This window comes from Schistocerca cancellata, chromosome 7 (genome assembly GCF_023864275.1).
Source record: "Schistocerca cancellata isolate TAMUIC-IGC-003103 chromosome 7, iqSchCanc2.1, whole genome shotgun sequence".
In the NCBI taxonomy this organism is placed as follows: domain Eukaryota; kingdom Metazoa; phylum Arthropoda; class Insecta; order Orthoptera; family Acrididae; genus Schistocerca; species Schistocerca cancellata.
Genome location: NC_064632.1, coordinates 178648772 through 178665438, shown reverse-complemented (window position 1 = coordinate 178665438; position 16667 = coordinate 178648772). Strand labels below are relative to the sequence as shown.

Here is a 16667-nt window from a genome sequence, read left to right as displayed (position 1 = left end):
GCTGCCTATAACAGGTAATGCTCCAACCAGAAAAACTGCTCAGACAAGTGTCACATCTAATTTACCCATCATAATATAGCGGAGATGCTGAGCCCACACACACACACACACACACACACACACACCGCAACTTGCACACACGTCTGCAGTCTCGGAGAGCTGTAGTGTGGTTTCAGCTCTCTGAGACTGCAGACGTGTGTGCAAGTTTCATTTGCATTTGTGTGTGTGTGTGTGTGTGTGTGTGTGTGTGTGTGTGTGTGTGTGTACTGCTGACAAAGGCCTTAATGGCTGAAAGCTATAATTGTGTGAATCTTTTTGTTGTGCCTATCGCAACTCAACATCTCCACTATATGGTGAGTGGCAACTTTCCTTCTATGGTATTGTTACATTCCATCCTGGATTTTCCGTTGTTTGATTTTTACACGTCATAATGGTGGTTGAGCTCTGTGGCTATGGATTGCTTTAAATACACACTGTAACGGTCGTGGGCATTAGTTACCTTTGAGATTGGATGGGGTGAGTTGATGTTAGTCAAAATGCAATAAAAGTGACAAAGACACCATTCTCCACATCTCACTGAATTTGAATGAGGTTGTGTAACAGAGTTACAAGAAGCTGGCATTTCCTTCTGTGATAGTGCAGAAAGATGTGGAAGATATGTAACCAATGTACATTACTGCTGACAGTGGTGGTCAGGAGAATGTATGGTCACAAGAAGACTGGGCTCCAGACACATGGCACTACCAAGAGGGAAGACTGTAGTGTTCAGCGTATGACTCTGGCCCCCTATACTGCATCTGCAGAAGCAATATGAGCAGAGTTGGCATCACAGTGATAGAACAAACTGTTACAAATGGTTATTTCAAGAACAGATCTGAGCTAGACACCCTGTAGCATACATTCCGCTGACCCCAAATTACCATCATTTGCAATTTCAGCAGTGCCAAGCGGGATCTCATTGGAGGGCAGGGTGGAGGTCCGTTGTTTTTTCTGATGATGGCTGTATGTTGATTAGGAGGCCAGTTGGGGGCCTGCAACCAACCTGTCTGCACACTAGGCACACAGAACCTACATCTGGAGTTATAGCTTGGGGTGCAATTTCATATAACAGCAGGAGTACTCTCATGCTCATCCCCTGCACCCTGGCTGCAGATCTGTACGTCAGTCTGGTGATTCAATCTGTTGTGCTGCAATTCATGAGCAGCATACCAGGGGCTGTTTTCCAACTGGGTTACCCTTGTCCACATACTGCTGTTATAGCCCAACATGCTCTACAGACAGTCAGCATGTTACCTTGACTTGCTAAATTGCCAGATCCATCTCCAATGAAGCACATATGTGACATCATTGGACAACTCCAGAGTCATGCACAAACAGCATAAACCGTCTCTGTATTCACCAACAAAAGTGCACCACGCATGGAGCTTCATCCCACAAACTGACATCCAGCACCTGACAACACAATGCATTCTGGCAGTTATACTGACAATTAATGTACAGCATATCACATTTGCAATGGCTTATCTTGCGTTTACATTAATCTCTGATCTTGCAATGTTAATCACTTAAATATGTTACCTAGACAAATGTATTCCAGAATTTTCATTACTCTACATTAATTATTTTTTGGTGCTGTGATTTTTTTCTGTCAGTGTAGGTGTTCTTATTTTTATTCTGTACTTGTAGCTCCTTTTCTTGTATTTATATGGAAATATGAGCTATAAATTACAAAGTAAAAATAAGTGCACCTAAATGTTGATTAAACATAAAAAATACAACTCGGGAGCATGGTACCTGAACGCACTGCTATTTTTCACAGGGCAGCTGTAGAAATCAAAATGCATCCAACAAAAAACTTTGCACTCATGAAGACATAAATTTTCAAATCAACTGAAGATGGCTGAAAGAACAAAAAGTATTTTGACATAAATAAAGCTATATAACGAGTAGCTGGGGTAAAAGATATGTATTGTACCCCTTTGATTCTTTCAATATAGCACATACGTAAACATTAGAATTCATCACCAGTCAATTTGTTATCATAAGCACAGTTTTTACTTTCAAATTTGTTGGCTTCGCCAACTCACTACAAAACTGTCACCTTCCAACCTAACCTAGACCTCGGACTGAGCAATAGATCAGTCTGTCATCACACCCGAGACTTCAGGAGATGAGGGCGAGGGAGGGTAGGGGGGTTTAGTTAGTAGCTGGTTGCTAAATTTCTGTAAGTAATGTATTACATCTCACTGCCTGTTCCACAATTTCAATTTCCCAATATCCCTTTGATTCTTCTGTCTGAACTCTATGTAAGCTGTCAGGCATACCTCACTTGACCAGCATTTGGAGGAAGCACATGATCAAGACCATGTCACAGTCTACTGATTCCCATTCTGAAGCGGTGTTAAACAAAAGTATAACTTGCTGCACATTAAAATTGTGCAGCAAATTTGAATTTGATCTCTAACCCTAGCCTTCTGCAAGCAATACACATTAAGCTTCATATTCCAGTTGAGATTTTCTGTTATCCTTTTCATTTAGTTTTCAGTATGATAAAGCTTCCATTCACAGCTGAAAGACCACACAATTTCATGCAGATCTGTCATGTGGACACAGTAATGTAAACAATGATATAATGTTCTTCGACTTCCAAGCATGTGCATCTGTGAAAGATGTGTAATGTTTCCACGAAATTCACTCCTTTCATTTTCTGGCATATTGCTGATCAGGAGCCTGATCCCTGTTTAGATCGCTGGCATGAAGTGGCTCACCTCCTATACCACTACCACCTGTGACTGATGTTGGCATGGCAAGGGACTACGTTCAAATCTTGATGTCATTCAGGTTCCAATCCATGGCTCGACTGTATGTTTCTCGGTTTGATGCAGTTTTGGAGTACTGTCACTGGAAATGATCCAACATTGAACTTAATGTTCACAGTACACATCTTATTTAATGTGATTGCCTTTGGCCACCTTCAAGGTTAAGGCTATGTATTAGGTTGGTGCTTAAGTTCATAGCATTTTTGTTTCACATTTTGGTATTTCAATTGCTATGGGTTTATTTATCAATTGTCATTTTATATTTGTAGTTCACTGTTGCTATCTGAGTTAACATACAGTCATTTTGTCATTTGGAGATAGTGAGTGGAGTGGTGGATGCTAGAAAATGCCAAGTGCAAAAATCTGAACTTTTCAGGGTGACAGCAGTGGAGGAAGCCAGAAACATTTTCACATTGTCTGGGGATAACATCACTGGACAGAGCATGGCAAGAAAATGGTTTTCTCATTTTAAAGAGGATTGTTTTGACATCTGTGACTCTCCACATCCAGGAAGCCCTCCGGGGTCTGATGAAGATCATTTCATTCTTTAATCAACAATGATCCATGTCAGTGTACTCAAAAACTGGCAAATGTGATGAACTGTGATCCTTCCACCATTGTGCCACATTTTCAAGCAATGGGCAAGGTTCAAAAATGGGTACTGCATGCTCTAAGCCAAAATCACAAAAATCATTAGGTGGTCATACGTGCATCTCTGCTTGCTCATCAACTGGCTCATAAACAACCGACTACTATTCTGTATTGTTATTGGTGATGACAAATGGTATCTTTATGCTAACATAAGGGAGAGAAATGAATGGCTGAGTCCAAACAAGTACAAAACTCCCCATACAAAGGCCTGCCTGCATCCACAAAAGATAATGTTATCCATCTGGTAGAACAGCAATGGCGTCGTGTACTATGTACTACAATTTGCTTTCCTGAGGTGTAACCATCACTGCTGACATTTATTATGAAGAACTGAGACATCTTGCAGACACAGTATAAGAACAATGGACAGGAAGACTAAGTGATGTTGCTCTATGCTAACATCCACCCACCCACATTCTGCTAGACTGATAAAAAACACAACACAGGAGTTGGGTTGGGAAGTCATTCCACACCCATCTTATTCACCTGATCTTATGTCCTCAGATTTTCGCATTTTCCACTCTCTATTCAGCAATCTTTAAGGAACTTCCTCTCCAGATGAAAAAGAGCTCTGAACATGGCTTGATGAATTCTGCACCTCCAAACCACATGATCTGTATGTTGCAGAATTGAAAAGTTATCCCAGCATTGGTAGACTATTGTAAATAGTGAAGGATAATACATTACTGATAACTAAAGTCTGTGTATGTCTGCTGTGTTTAATAAACTTATGGAAAAATGCTATGAACCTATGCACCAACTCAATGCATGAAATTCATAGTGGCAACCATATACCAAGAGAGTGTTTCTTGAGAGACATATATCTCGATGATGTATCAGAAGCAGAATGCTAGTGATGTGACTTTAATGCTACCCACATAACCCCACCACCACAAGCAAGGACCTTGTGGTGGGGTAGGGGGCATGTCACTCCACAGTGATAGTTACACAAAGAGAAAAGGGATGTCACTGACATTTTGTCAAAAAATAAAGGAAGTGAATCTTAGACTGACACATCTATTTGATGACATCACTTGGAAACCCAAGAACTTTATACCCGTTCCACTTGTCAAGTAAACCAATGTAACAACAAAAAACCTTATTCCAGTCTCCATCCATAACGTGTTGTCGGAATTTGGCAGCAGCCGGATGGTCAAGGCGACACCCAGACTCCTGCATCAGTAAGTCCGCAGTCCGGCTGTAGGAAAGAATGCATGCATTTATTAGTTCATGTAACCAAAGACACTTTATAGCTTCTGTTAAATTGTTAAAATCTACTATCCAAGTACATACAATCAAAAGCAACATATACCAGAACAATTGAAATTTTGTTGTCCCTGTGGTACGCTGATGAAACTTAACCACAACCACCTTTATTCAAATAAAAATAGCAATAAAATAGCTGACAATAAACCATCGTAGGCACTTGTGTTACTAAACAAGATTTGTCATTGGTCCAATAAAAACAGTGTATACAGTATTAAACAACTCTCCAAATTTGTTCTAGCTCTAAAGGAACATGTTTCCATCTGATTTCATAGCAACCAAAAATTTACAATAAAATAAGTGCTATGTTTAATTTGCATTAAAATGACATGTATTGAAATTCGAGCCTTACTTTATCAAATGACAGTCCTCTGTCTCTTGAACACGAGACAGTTTCACCACAACTATGTCTTCAATTTTCAATATGAGATTCATTTATGGAGTCTTCCACATAATGTTTCCAATGTATCTTAAGTTCTGGTTATAATGCTTGCTGACACATTGTTTATAGCACTATACTAACATTTGGAAGGAAAGGAGTAGTCCCTATCGTGCAGTTCAGGTTTGGGTCTTCTATGTTTTCTCCAAATCACCGCAGAGAAATATTGAGATTGTTCCTTTGATAAGGCCATGGTTGAGTTTCTTCCTCATCCTTAATAATCTGAGTGCTCTGTCCGATGACCAAGAAGATCACCCTTATATGCTGCAATAGGCGGGATCAAAGATTTACATTTGCCACATTTTCCTCATATTATATCAGACATTGCTGATCATTCTTCTTATAAGACAACTGAAGATTCTCCCCCTAAACTTTTGGTGTTGACTGGGTTCTCCTTAACAAATAAGGCTGCAGACAACTGACTAGACAAAAATGTTTTGTCACCTACAATCCTCTGGATTATCACTATCTAGCCCCAAAGCTTTTTTAGCTTTCATTAACTTCAGTTAATACGGATACCACTGGTTTATGTTAAAAACAATCCCCATGGGAACATTTGTGATTAACTATTTCAAATTGAGTAACTCACACTCGCAGTTTGTCTTTTTATTGTAAGACACTCTGAATACATCACCTTGACGATCAGGTGCAGAAGCATTAAGTCACCATTACCAGGCAATGAATATGTTGTAAGCTTAACAGTGTCATTACAGACAGAACACCACCTCATTATGAGACAATTATACACTGATACCTTAAACAAGTGATTTCATTTAATGAGAAATAATGGACTGAATAAGTGTAAATGTGACAATCTACCCATGACAGCTGAAAACAACATAGGTTTATAAGAAATGTGCACCTGAAGTAACAAAATTTGAGTTATACTTACAAATTCCTGAAACCAAGTATTCTGAAGCTTTTTGTAAAAAATACATTCTGTGTCATAAAATGCTGAAATCTTTACTTTGCCCCACAGTATAATGTTAAAAGAAAGACATACATTTCCACTAAATATACTGTTTAAGAAACATAAACCAAGTAAAGTGTATTCCGTATTGTAATGAACGGTATGAAAATAAAAATACCCACATTCAGTAACACCTGCAAATCATAAAGTGCTTCTAATGATCTAACATAAACAGATATTGAAAAAAATATTAGTAGATTCCTAATGGTAAATGCATGACATCTGATTTCAGATACCATTTACATGATCATTTTTTCCGTGTTCCTCACAAAAAAGAAGCAGCAATTGAAAGATCATCATCAAGAGTAAGAGCAACAGCTCACGTGCATGGAAGGAAGAGCTGGCTAACAGCTTATCAAAGAAACTATTGCATTGTTCACTTTACACGACCTAAGGGAACCTTAAACACTAATTTACAACTTTTACTACTGGCCATATTACATACTACGGCTCATGTACACAAAATTATAAACCTTCCCATAAAGCTAGTAAATTTTACGAATTTTAGAAGGAGGGAGGACTGCAATAGTGAACTATATCCATCAGCCCTCATAGTGAATATGTTAACCTCCATCGCTGGGGCACTAATCCACCTCTATGGCACAAATCACACACAGAAAAAAAAAAGCTTCAAAAAAAAAAGGGAGGAGGATAAGGGTTTAATGTCCAGTCAACCATAAGGTCTCTACAAATTGAGTGTAAGCTCAGACAGAACACAGGTGGGAAACAACATTGGCAAAGTCTTTTTTCAAAAGAACCAACCCAAAAAGAATTTTAACGTCTTGGTCATCATCATACTGTTCTTGCTATCTTTCTCTCTCTCAACTTAAGATTCTGTTAGAACAGGCAGTAGTGCTACTACCCCCACTATGCTCCACTTGCTTGGTGACAAAAAGTCAGCTAATGAGAAAGGTTTCTTACGGAAAAACAACAGATGGGGAAATGTATAGAAAAGAAAATAACAAATAATATGTTACAAGAAAATAATCAACTGTAGAATATCTATAATTTATGGTTCTCTGTCTATAGCAATACAACTGACATCACATCCTCAATTTCTTGGCATCTAGCTAATCTATTTGATGAAAAACTAACAACAGAACTGATTATTGTGCCACGCAAAACACTTTACAGTGCATTTAATCTTTTGTCTCATATGGAAAGGAACAGAAAACTGATAGGTGCCAGAATACTCCGTCATGAGTCTGGATACAAAGATGAATAAATAAAAGCCTTGGACATTACAGAAATATGTCTACAAACACAGTTATAAAAGCGTGAAAGAAAGTTGCTTGCCACGGAAATATTTTTTTTTCCCCAAACAATGGAAAGTCCAGGATGTAAAGAGTAGATTGCTATTCACCATATAGAGGAGGTGTCGAGTCACAGACAGGCACAGTGACAAAAAGACTGCTAAAATATGAAAAAACACACACACACACACACACACACACACACACACACACACACACACACACAGAGAGAGAGAGAGAGAGAGAGAGAGAGAGAGAGAGAGAGAGAGAGAGAGAGGGAGGGGGGGGGGTGTCGTGTGTGTGTGTGTGTGTGTGTGTGTGTGTGTGTGTGTGTGTGTGTGTGTGTGTGTATTCTTTCTGCTGCACCAGGAGAAGGACTTTGACTGAAAGCTTTAATACTTTAGATGTCTTTTCTATTGTGCCTGCCTGTGATTCAATGCCCCGTCTATACTGTTATTTTATTTTTAGCTACATACAGCATTATTTCATTTTAACCACAAATTTTTGGCAAATTATGGAAACAGCAAATGAAATGTTGCTTATGTCCTCAGTTCTTTTGTTTTTGAGTGAGTAACTTCTTGCAAAGGGTAGAGTATTATGGAGATCACACCCAGAAAAAAAGGCCTTTATGTCTACTATTTCCCAACATTAGAGTAATATTAAATTTTCCCTCACTTTAAATGTTCCTTAAATGTGGCACAGTAGCTGGCAGGTAGAGAAATATACATTGTTCAAATCAGTGGACAACATACTAGTACACAGGGAAGAACAGTGTTCCCCTGATATCTGTATCACATGATACACAAAAATTAGCAGCTGTTACTTTATATTATCCTAAACTGTGAACAGAAAGTATTGTGAAAACAATACATTTCTTTTTGAAAACATTTCCCTTGCAATCCAACAACAGTTCATATGCCATCATTTCCTGCAACACGTACAGAGCCATTTTATGCCTGCAGAAAAAGCGCACACAAGATATGGCCAACCACATACAAAACATTTGTCTCCACTGATACTAGCCCATGAATTCAGTGTAGAAATATAATTGTTATACTTCTACATAGCAGCATCCAATCAAAACTGAAAAATTCTTACGACTTTTGACCACAATTTGTAACTTCTAAATATTTTAGCTCTGAGGATTATGACTGTCGTTCCTCATCATCAGTTCTCTTTATCTCACATAACATCACCATTTGTTTCTGCCCTCAGCTCTATTGACATTTAACAACTAGCACATTTCACCACAAAGGAAACGACAAATTTGTCCTGTAGGCCCTTTCTAACAATATAAATCCATTTTTAATACCCACTAGCACTAAAATAGTATGCTGTGGAGTATATGGATATACTGCAAAAGGGAATAATGTAGTTGAGAATACATAAGTCGACAAATTTTTCATATTTTATTGAAACCGTTAGCTTCTGGATCAACTATTAAATGTTTTCATAAACTAGTCTATACTACTAGCAATCAACACAAACTTACGAAAGTGTAGTTACAGTGGTTTTCTGAAGCATGTTTTACATAGTAATGTCTCTTCTGCTAATTATACAAAATGTTAATTTGTATCTTTTTAAGGTGTGTGGCTAAAGTGCCTAACAAGGAGCAAAGGCTGCTTGTCAATCAGTTGTTGATTTTGTAAACAGCAGCAGTTAATCAAAAATCCCACCTCTGTGGTAAGCTACATTCTGACTCATTCCACATCCATGATGGTTCACATTTGGTGTGAGATTCACTGAAGAGTGTGAATGATGAAAATACCAACATGTGCCAGGCTATAACTCTTAGTCATTCACACAATGTTCATTGCTTTCTCAAATGTTTTATTCTGAAAGTAGAACCAAACATAGGCAACAATAACAGCCCATCTAAAAATATATATATATGTGTGTCCATAATTCGTTAACTTCGAGACCGATCTCTCCGAATAATTTGCATCTGAACCATACGAGGGCTATGGCATGTTACAACAACAAAATGTTAAAGGAAAACACCATTCTGAAACAGATTTTTCAGTATTATATTGACTAAAACACTTCTCAGCCAATGAATTTGTTGGTGCTTTCAGAATTTAACAGCAAGAATAGCCCCTATTTTTTTCCATTCTACATATGCATCGGCACTACTCCACACTTCTTTGTACTGCAATTCACAAATAACAATAGTTAATACTCTGTAAAGAATCGCAATTCACAAATAACAATAGTTAATACTCTGTAAAGAATCATTTGTAGTAGCAGCCAATGAGTGTATGCAACTGACACTAGAAAAAATTTGTTTTTATTTATGCTTTGTAGTATGGTAATAAAGAGAATCTCACAAACCAACCACTTAACTGTGTCTTCAGAAGCACACTGCACAGTAGGCCTATTGGTACCATGAGCATAGTGAATTATTCAAGGAGTTAAAGTTACTCACAAAACACCCAAAAATAACAAGTAACTGACACCCAATGGTAATGGACTGCAACTATGTCCCTTAAGTAACAAATTCAATTAACTTTTGGATAAGCCAAAGTAATATCTTTTTTTTGTAAAGAATTGTGAAACAGGAATGTTACACAGCTTTCCAAACACATTCCACTTATTGGACATTACTTGGACTCGCACCTCAAACGAATTTTACAGGGCACCAGAAATATGTCAGTCAATAAGGGGCATTTGACCAAAGCCATTGTGAGGGTATAGATAATTTTTGCGTTTCACCAGCAGCTTCCAGACAAAAAGGGTGTAATGACATAACTACAAAAATATTACATAATGATGTTTAATTTATCTACAAAGAAGTGTTCAAAAATATTCATACTGACACTCATGTCTGATACTTTAAGATGTTTTAATAGTTTTAGTGCATGAGGATGAATCCATCTATTTATTTCTTAAGCCTGACCAAACACCAAGTATCATATTATTTGATGACACACATCTGTTTCTTCGTAAAATTTATAATTGTTTGAGACTGAGTTGTTGGAGAATGATTGAGCTTGAACAAGAATTGAGGTATAACTATCACACATGGATGTTAAATGCAATATGATGATGATATCAGGTACAGTATAAAATTGTGAACCTGCCTGTTTGCTGCTGTTTTACACAGTGTTTACAAGAAATGCCAGATTTGAAACAATACTGAAAAGTAGTGCCTGTCAATCTCCTCACACAATAAAACAATACAATAACAGATAAAGCAGAAAATTTTCTTCAAGTTAAATATTTCAAATGCAAAACATAAAAAAAGCAATGTTTTATTTGGCTTAAAAAGTGTGTTCAAAAATTAAATCTCTTTGTAAATTACAATACAAAAGTTTATTCTATCTTTAAGGTTGGAAAAATGGCACAAATAAACGCTGAATCCTGAACAATATTTCCGCTTTAACTTCGAAACATTTCATAAAGAATGACAATAATTTCAAGAACTGGAGGTAACATTTTTCTTTTTTACAGTTGCTATGAAATAACCTGTCTTCGATGACGTACTGTCTTCCATGGACGTAATTCTGCATTCCGTCCAGTCTCGTCCGTCACAGCCTACGAAATTTATGCCGTTTTCGTGTCAAATTCACAATATCATACTTTTCATAACCTTTCAAACTAGTTATTACGCTGTTATTTAGAAACGATTGATTTGTAAAAGCTACATTTGTAAAAAAATTCTCAATCTTGGATAAGCGTCTGCAACGTCATTGCATGGAATTTTTTTTTTCACCACATTATAAACAGTCCGTTGAACTTATTTGCGCAAAACGAGCAAAATGCAACGGAATACTTCGCAAAGTATCATCAGATTTGGTCAAACAAAAAAAAAAAAAAAAAAATCGATGATTATGTTATCTTTCGCTAACACTGGAGGCTAATTGTCTGTTTACAACATTTAGTAATACTATTTTTTTTCTTTCTTCTTGATGTAGTTCATGCACTAGTCAGTTAATGGCTTTCTTGCTAACAGTGAAAAACATTAACACAGTAAACAAACGTAAGGGTGGGTCAACCAGTCGTGTGATGACAACACAAAGGCAGGCTGACAGCTAAACCTTGGGCGAACAGCTGTGTTGAATGCATCGTACACCTTGCCTAAATAAGGTCACTTATAGGTCAGCTAATAAACATGAGTAATGAAGATTGTCCACTACCAACTCCTTCTTATATAAACATATTTCTAAACTGTTACTATAACCACAGTAATTAAGAAACGCCTAAATAAATAAATTCGAGTGAAACATACTCAAGCCCGATTGTTTTCAAATGCTGCCCAATAAGTCGCACAATGTCCTGAGTGGTCTTGTCCATTATCTTCGGAGTAATTTCCTCATTTGGTCCTCCATTAACAGCGTTGTCATCGGGCGAGATCTCGGCACCGTTTTGTTGATTGAAAGTATCGGAATGGTCTTCGGACACTCCATTGCGTTGCGCACAGCCATTAGCTGCTTGCTGCATTGTAGCGTCCAAAGTACGCGATTTCTTTCGCGGTGGCGGAGCAAGTCCACCGTCGTCCGACTCTCCGCTCGAGGCCAGGCTTGCTAACGGGTCGCCGTGGTGAAATTTGTGGAGACACACTCAGTTTCCCGAAGAAATCTAGTGTGAATCCAACGTCAACCACTCTTCCGACAGCACTACACCTTCCTACAGCTGAGCAATGTTTAGATTGTGACGTCATATACAAGGACCTGGGAAATAGGTTCGCCAACTAGCAAAACTCATTCAACTGGTACACCCATTTGCAGTTAGAGCGAGTCTCTGACCACGCTGATACTTCGACTTTCAGTTCATAGATGTCGCATCGAGTACAGTATCTCTGATTGTGTTTTCATTGCAAAATCACAGATCACATTTGTCAGCAGTGATAGACGTGATTACAGTCATACCACAACAAAGTGGGAATTTGCTCGTGGTCTTCAATCAATAATTTATAGTTTGCCGGGAACTATAATTGAGGCAGTTTGTTACACATTTAACTGTGTGGTATAAAGGGAAATACATAAAATACGTGTGAATGTTTCGCAATGATAGACAACTGGTTATTACCCACACTTCACAGTTTCCATTGTTCGTTCTTATGTGCTTATGAGTCTGAAATAACCAAGTTAGATACTTTCCGTTTGTCGAGACGAAGCATCTTCGTAACTGACCAATTCTCTTAGTTTTGCAATTTCGGATAAGTTCATTGGCATATTGCAAACAAGTCTTTATCAGCGTAATGAAAACATAGTCTTCTGTCGTAGTGATAAGGTGCCCATGAAGTGACGAAGTTGGACACACAAGTGATAGCGATGACCTTACTCTCATTACGTTCGTTATGTAACTGCGATAATTACATCAATAAAATCCAATACAACTGAAATTGCGTGTCATGTCTTTAAAACTAGTTATGGAGTGTCACAGTGAATGCATCACTATGACTGCCACGAGATTGATCCGCCACTAGAGCAGAATAATAAGACAAATGCTCGCGCTCAAGATGCAGTTGGGTTTTTCAGTAATCTACAACTACATAGCCTTGCGTGGATCGGCGAATTGTGGGGAACTAGAATACATGTTTGTTCAAAAGACCACGTGAAGAGAAACTAATCCGTCGCCCTTATCAGGCACTCATAGTAATAGCGCGGTACTCTAACCTTCGTCATGACACATGTTAGAGATTCCTTAGGAAGTGCTTGCTAAGGACTTAAGTCCCGCAAAAAAGTGGATTAAATTTATTTAATTAGTTGGGCTGCTGTTAAAGGTATGAATCCTTTGGACTTTGCCTGTAGCTGTCCACACAGAGTAGTGTCAACATCTACCCTCAAGCTTTGCAGACCATTCTGAAATGCTTTCCAGAGGGTAGTTCCGACTATGTCACAGTTGTCAGCAGAAGTACATGACCTGTTACAAATTAAAGTCAATTTTGTTGAATAATTAAACAAGTTCGAACACAATGTCACTCAGTTGATGGGAATCTGTTCAGAAACTCCGTCACTTCTAGTTAGAATTTGAAAAACTTCGAGCCATAACGAAAATTTAATTGTGGTGAAGCACAGGAATTCGACAGCAGGAAAATGAAGAGAAGGAAAAATGGTAAAAGAACGTCGACTGTGGGAAAGAAATGTAGGCCTAAGGGGAAGCAGCATGACAGAATTTTGCACATCATTGCTAAAATTGGTTCAAGAATCGTGAGAGAAGTTGTGTCTGTGGAAGAGAACTGTAAACATCGTAAGGTTTCAGATAGATTATATAATCGTAAGACAGATATTTCGAAACAAGATTTTAAGCTGCAAAACATTTCGAGAAATGGATGTGGACTCTACACACAATTATTGCATATTAAAACTGAAGAAATTGCAAAAATGTAGAAAACTAAGAAGGTGAGATTTGGATAAATTGAAAGAAACAGAAGTTGCCGAAGGTGTCAAAGGGGGCATTAGACAGATATTGAGTGAAACAGGAGAAAGGAACACAATAAAAGACGATTGGGTAGCTTTGAGATATGATGCAGTAAAGGCAGCATTAGTCTGTGAACACTTCTTTGAGTTTTGTAACAAACTATTTGCCTAGTGTTTGCAGCACTATAGATAAAATTTTAATATTGTTGCGCCATAGAAATTTATTAAGGTCATTTGCTTAAAAGTCGCTGTAATAATTGCAATTTAGTGTACTTAATTTATGCTTTTCACTGCGGGATATAGCTCCTGTGTACTATTATACTGTATATATGTAGTTCATTTTTCTTTCTTCCATGTAAATATTTCCTTATCTCAGTTCTGTTTCCTTATATTAATTTTATTACTACAATACGCCTATAGACCTTAGTATTTATTTCAGTAATCAGTTTATATTCATAAACTTTCGGGTATATTTTCCTTGGTGTACAGATACTAATGTTAGCTGTCTCGCGCGTTAAGCAGTGTGTTGGACTCGTTTTGCCTACACGCATGCGCCGAGAACACCGTCCTGTGACATACTGCATTTACAAGTTGCGTCTCTCACAATGCTACATCAAATATTTTTCCATACCACATTTATCAGTTTGTGGTTGAAGGTGTATATATTTTAGTAGTGAATTCTCATTACGGTGATAAAATTCAGCTTATTACGTATTTCACATCAGCCTTGTCCTGAAACAAAATTTTAAATAACTAATGGCTTACCGTATTTCTGTTTACACAAATATAAATAACAATAGAGAAACTTATCCCAAAACCAAGTGAACATCTTTCATAGTTCATAGTGAAATATTTTCACTGCACTTGAGCACAATAACTTAGCACAATAACTTCATGAGTCGGTTTAATCTTTTGTCCTTTAGATCATTGTGTGGATAATGGCCCTTGTACTTCTCATTTATACCGTGAGCTAGTCTGAAAATTTAATAGTCATGGGTGACTGGAATTCAAGAGTAGGAAAAGGAAGACAAGCAAACATAGTAGGTGAATACGGATTGGGGCTAAGAAATGAAAGGGGAAGCCGCCTGGTAGAATTTTGCGCAGAGCATAACTTAATCGTAGCTAACGCTTGGTTTAAGAATCATGAAAGAAGGTTGTACACATGGAAGAACCCTGGAGATGCTAAAAGGTATCAAATAGATTATATAATGGTAAGACAGAGATTTAGGAACCAGGTTTTAAATTGTAAGACATTTCCAGGGGCAGATGTGGACTCTGACCACAATCTAATGGTTATGACCTGTAAATTAAAACTGAAGAAACTGCAAAAAGGTGGGAATTTAAGGAGATGGGACCTGGATAAACTGAAAGAACCAGAAGTTGTACAGAGTTTCAGGGAGAGCATAATGGAACAACTGACAGGAATTGGGGAAAGAAATACAGTAGAAGAAGAATGGGTACCTTTGAGGGATGAAATAGTGAAGGCAGCAGAGGATCAAGTAGGTAAAAAGACGAGGGCTAGTACAAACCCTTGGGTAACAGAAGAAATATTGAATTTAATTGATGAAAGGAGAAAATATAAAAATGCTGTAAATGAAGCAGGCAAAAAGGAATACAAACGTCTCAAAAATGATATAGACAGGAAGTGCAAAATGGCTAAGCAGGGATGGCTACAGGACAAATGTAAGGATGTAGAGGCTTATCTCACTAGGGGTAGGATAGATACTTGCTACAGGAAAATTAAAGAGACCCTTGGAGAAAGGAGAACCACTTGCACAAATATCAAGAGCTTTGATGGAAAGCCAGTTCTAAGCAAAGAAGGGAAAGAAGAAAGGTGGAAGGAGTATATAGAGGGTCTATACAAGGGCGATGTACTTGAGGACAACATCATGGAAATGGGAGAGGATGTAGATGAAGATGAAATGGGAGATATGATATTGCGTGAAGAGTTTGACAGAGCACTGAAAGACCTGAGTCAAAACAAGGCCCTGGGAGTAGACAACATTCCATTAGAACTACTAACGGCCTTGGGAGAGTCAGTCCTGACAAAACTCTGCCATCTGGTGAGCAATATGTATGAGACAGGCGAAATACCCTCAGACTTCAAGAAGAATATAATAATCCCAATCCCAAAGAAAGCAGGTGTTGACAGATGTGAAAATTACCAAACTATCAGTTTAATAAGTCACAGCTGCAAAATACTACCGCGTATTCTTTACAGACGAATGGAAAACTGATAGAAGCCGACCTCGGGGAAGATCAGTTTGGATTCCGTAGAAATGTTGGAACACGTGAGGCAATACTGACCCTACGACTTATCTTAGAAGAAAGATTAAGGAGAGGCAAACCTACGTTTCTAGCATTTGTAGACTTAGAGAAAGCCTTTGACAATGTTGACTGGAATACTCTCTTTCAAATTCTGAAGGTGGCAGGGGTAAAATACAGAGAGCGAAAGGCTATTTAGAATTTGTACAGAAACCAGATGACAGTTATAAGAGTCGAGGGGTATGAAAGGGAAGCAGTGGTTGGGAAGGGAATGAGACAGGGTTGTAGCCTATCCCCGATGTTATTCAATCTGTATATTGAGCAAGCAATAAAGGAAACAAAAGAAAAGTTCGGAGTAGGTATTAAAATCCATGGAGAAGAAATAAAAACTTTGAGGTTCGCCGATGGCATTGTAATTCTGTCAGAGACAGCAAATGACTTGGAAGAGCAGTTGAACAGAATGGACAGTGTCTTGAAAGGAGGGTATAAGATGAACATCAACAAAAGCAAAACGAGGATAATGGAATGTAGTCGAATTAAGTCGGGTGATGCTGAGGGAATTACATTAGGAAATGAGACACTTAAAGTAGTAAAGGAGTTTTGCTATTTGGGGAGCAAAATAACTGATGATGGTCGAAGTAG

At 37.9% G+C, this 16667-nt stretch overlaps 1 protein-coding gene across 2 annotated transcripts in view; it reads right to left on the bottom strand.

Annotated features, from left to right (window-relative positions):
• LOC126092586 (WD repeat-containing protein 26) overlaps positions 1-12057 on the bottom strand; it is a 146152-nt gene extending 134095 nt beyond the window's left edge. For both annotated transcript variants that reach the window (XM_049908273.1, XM_049908274.1), the window contains exons 1-2: positions 11627-12057; positions 4569-4668 (exon numbers count right to left, since the gene is read on the bottom strand). In XM_049908273.1, coding sequence (XP_049764230.1) covers positions 4569-4668; positions 11627-11838 — 312 coding nt within the window. In that variant the 5' untranslated portion in view covers positions 11839-12057. The remainder of the gene's footprint in view (positions 1-4568; positions 4669-11626) is intronic.
• Between the last annotated feature and the right edge of the window lie 4610 nt (positions 12058-16667).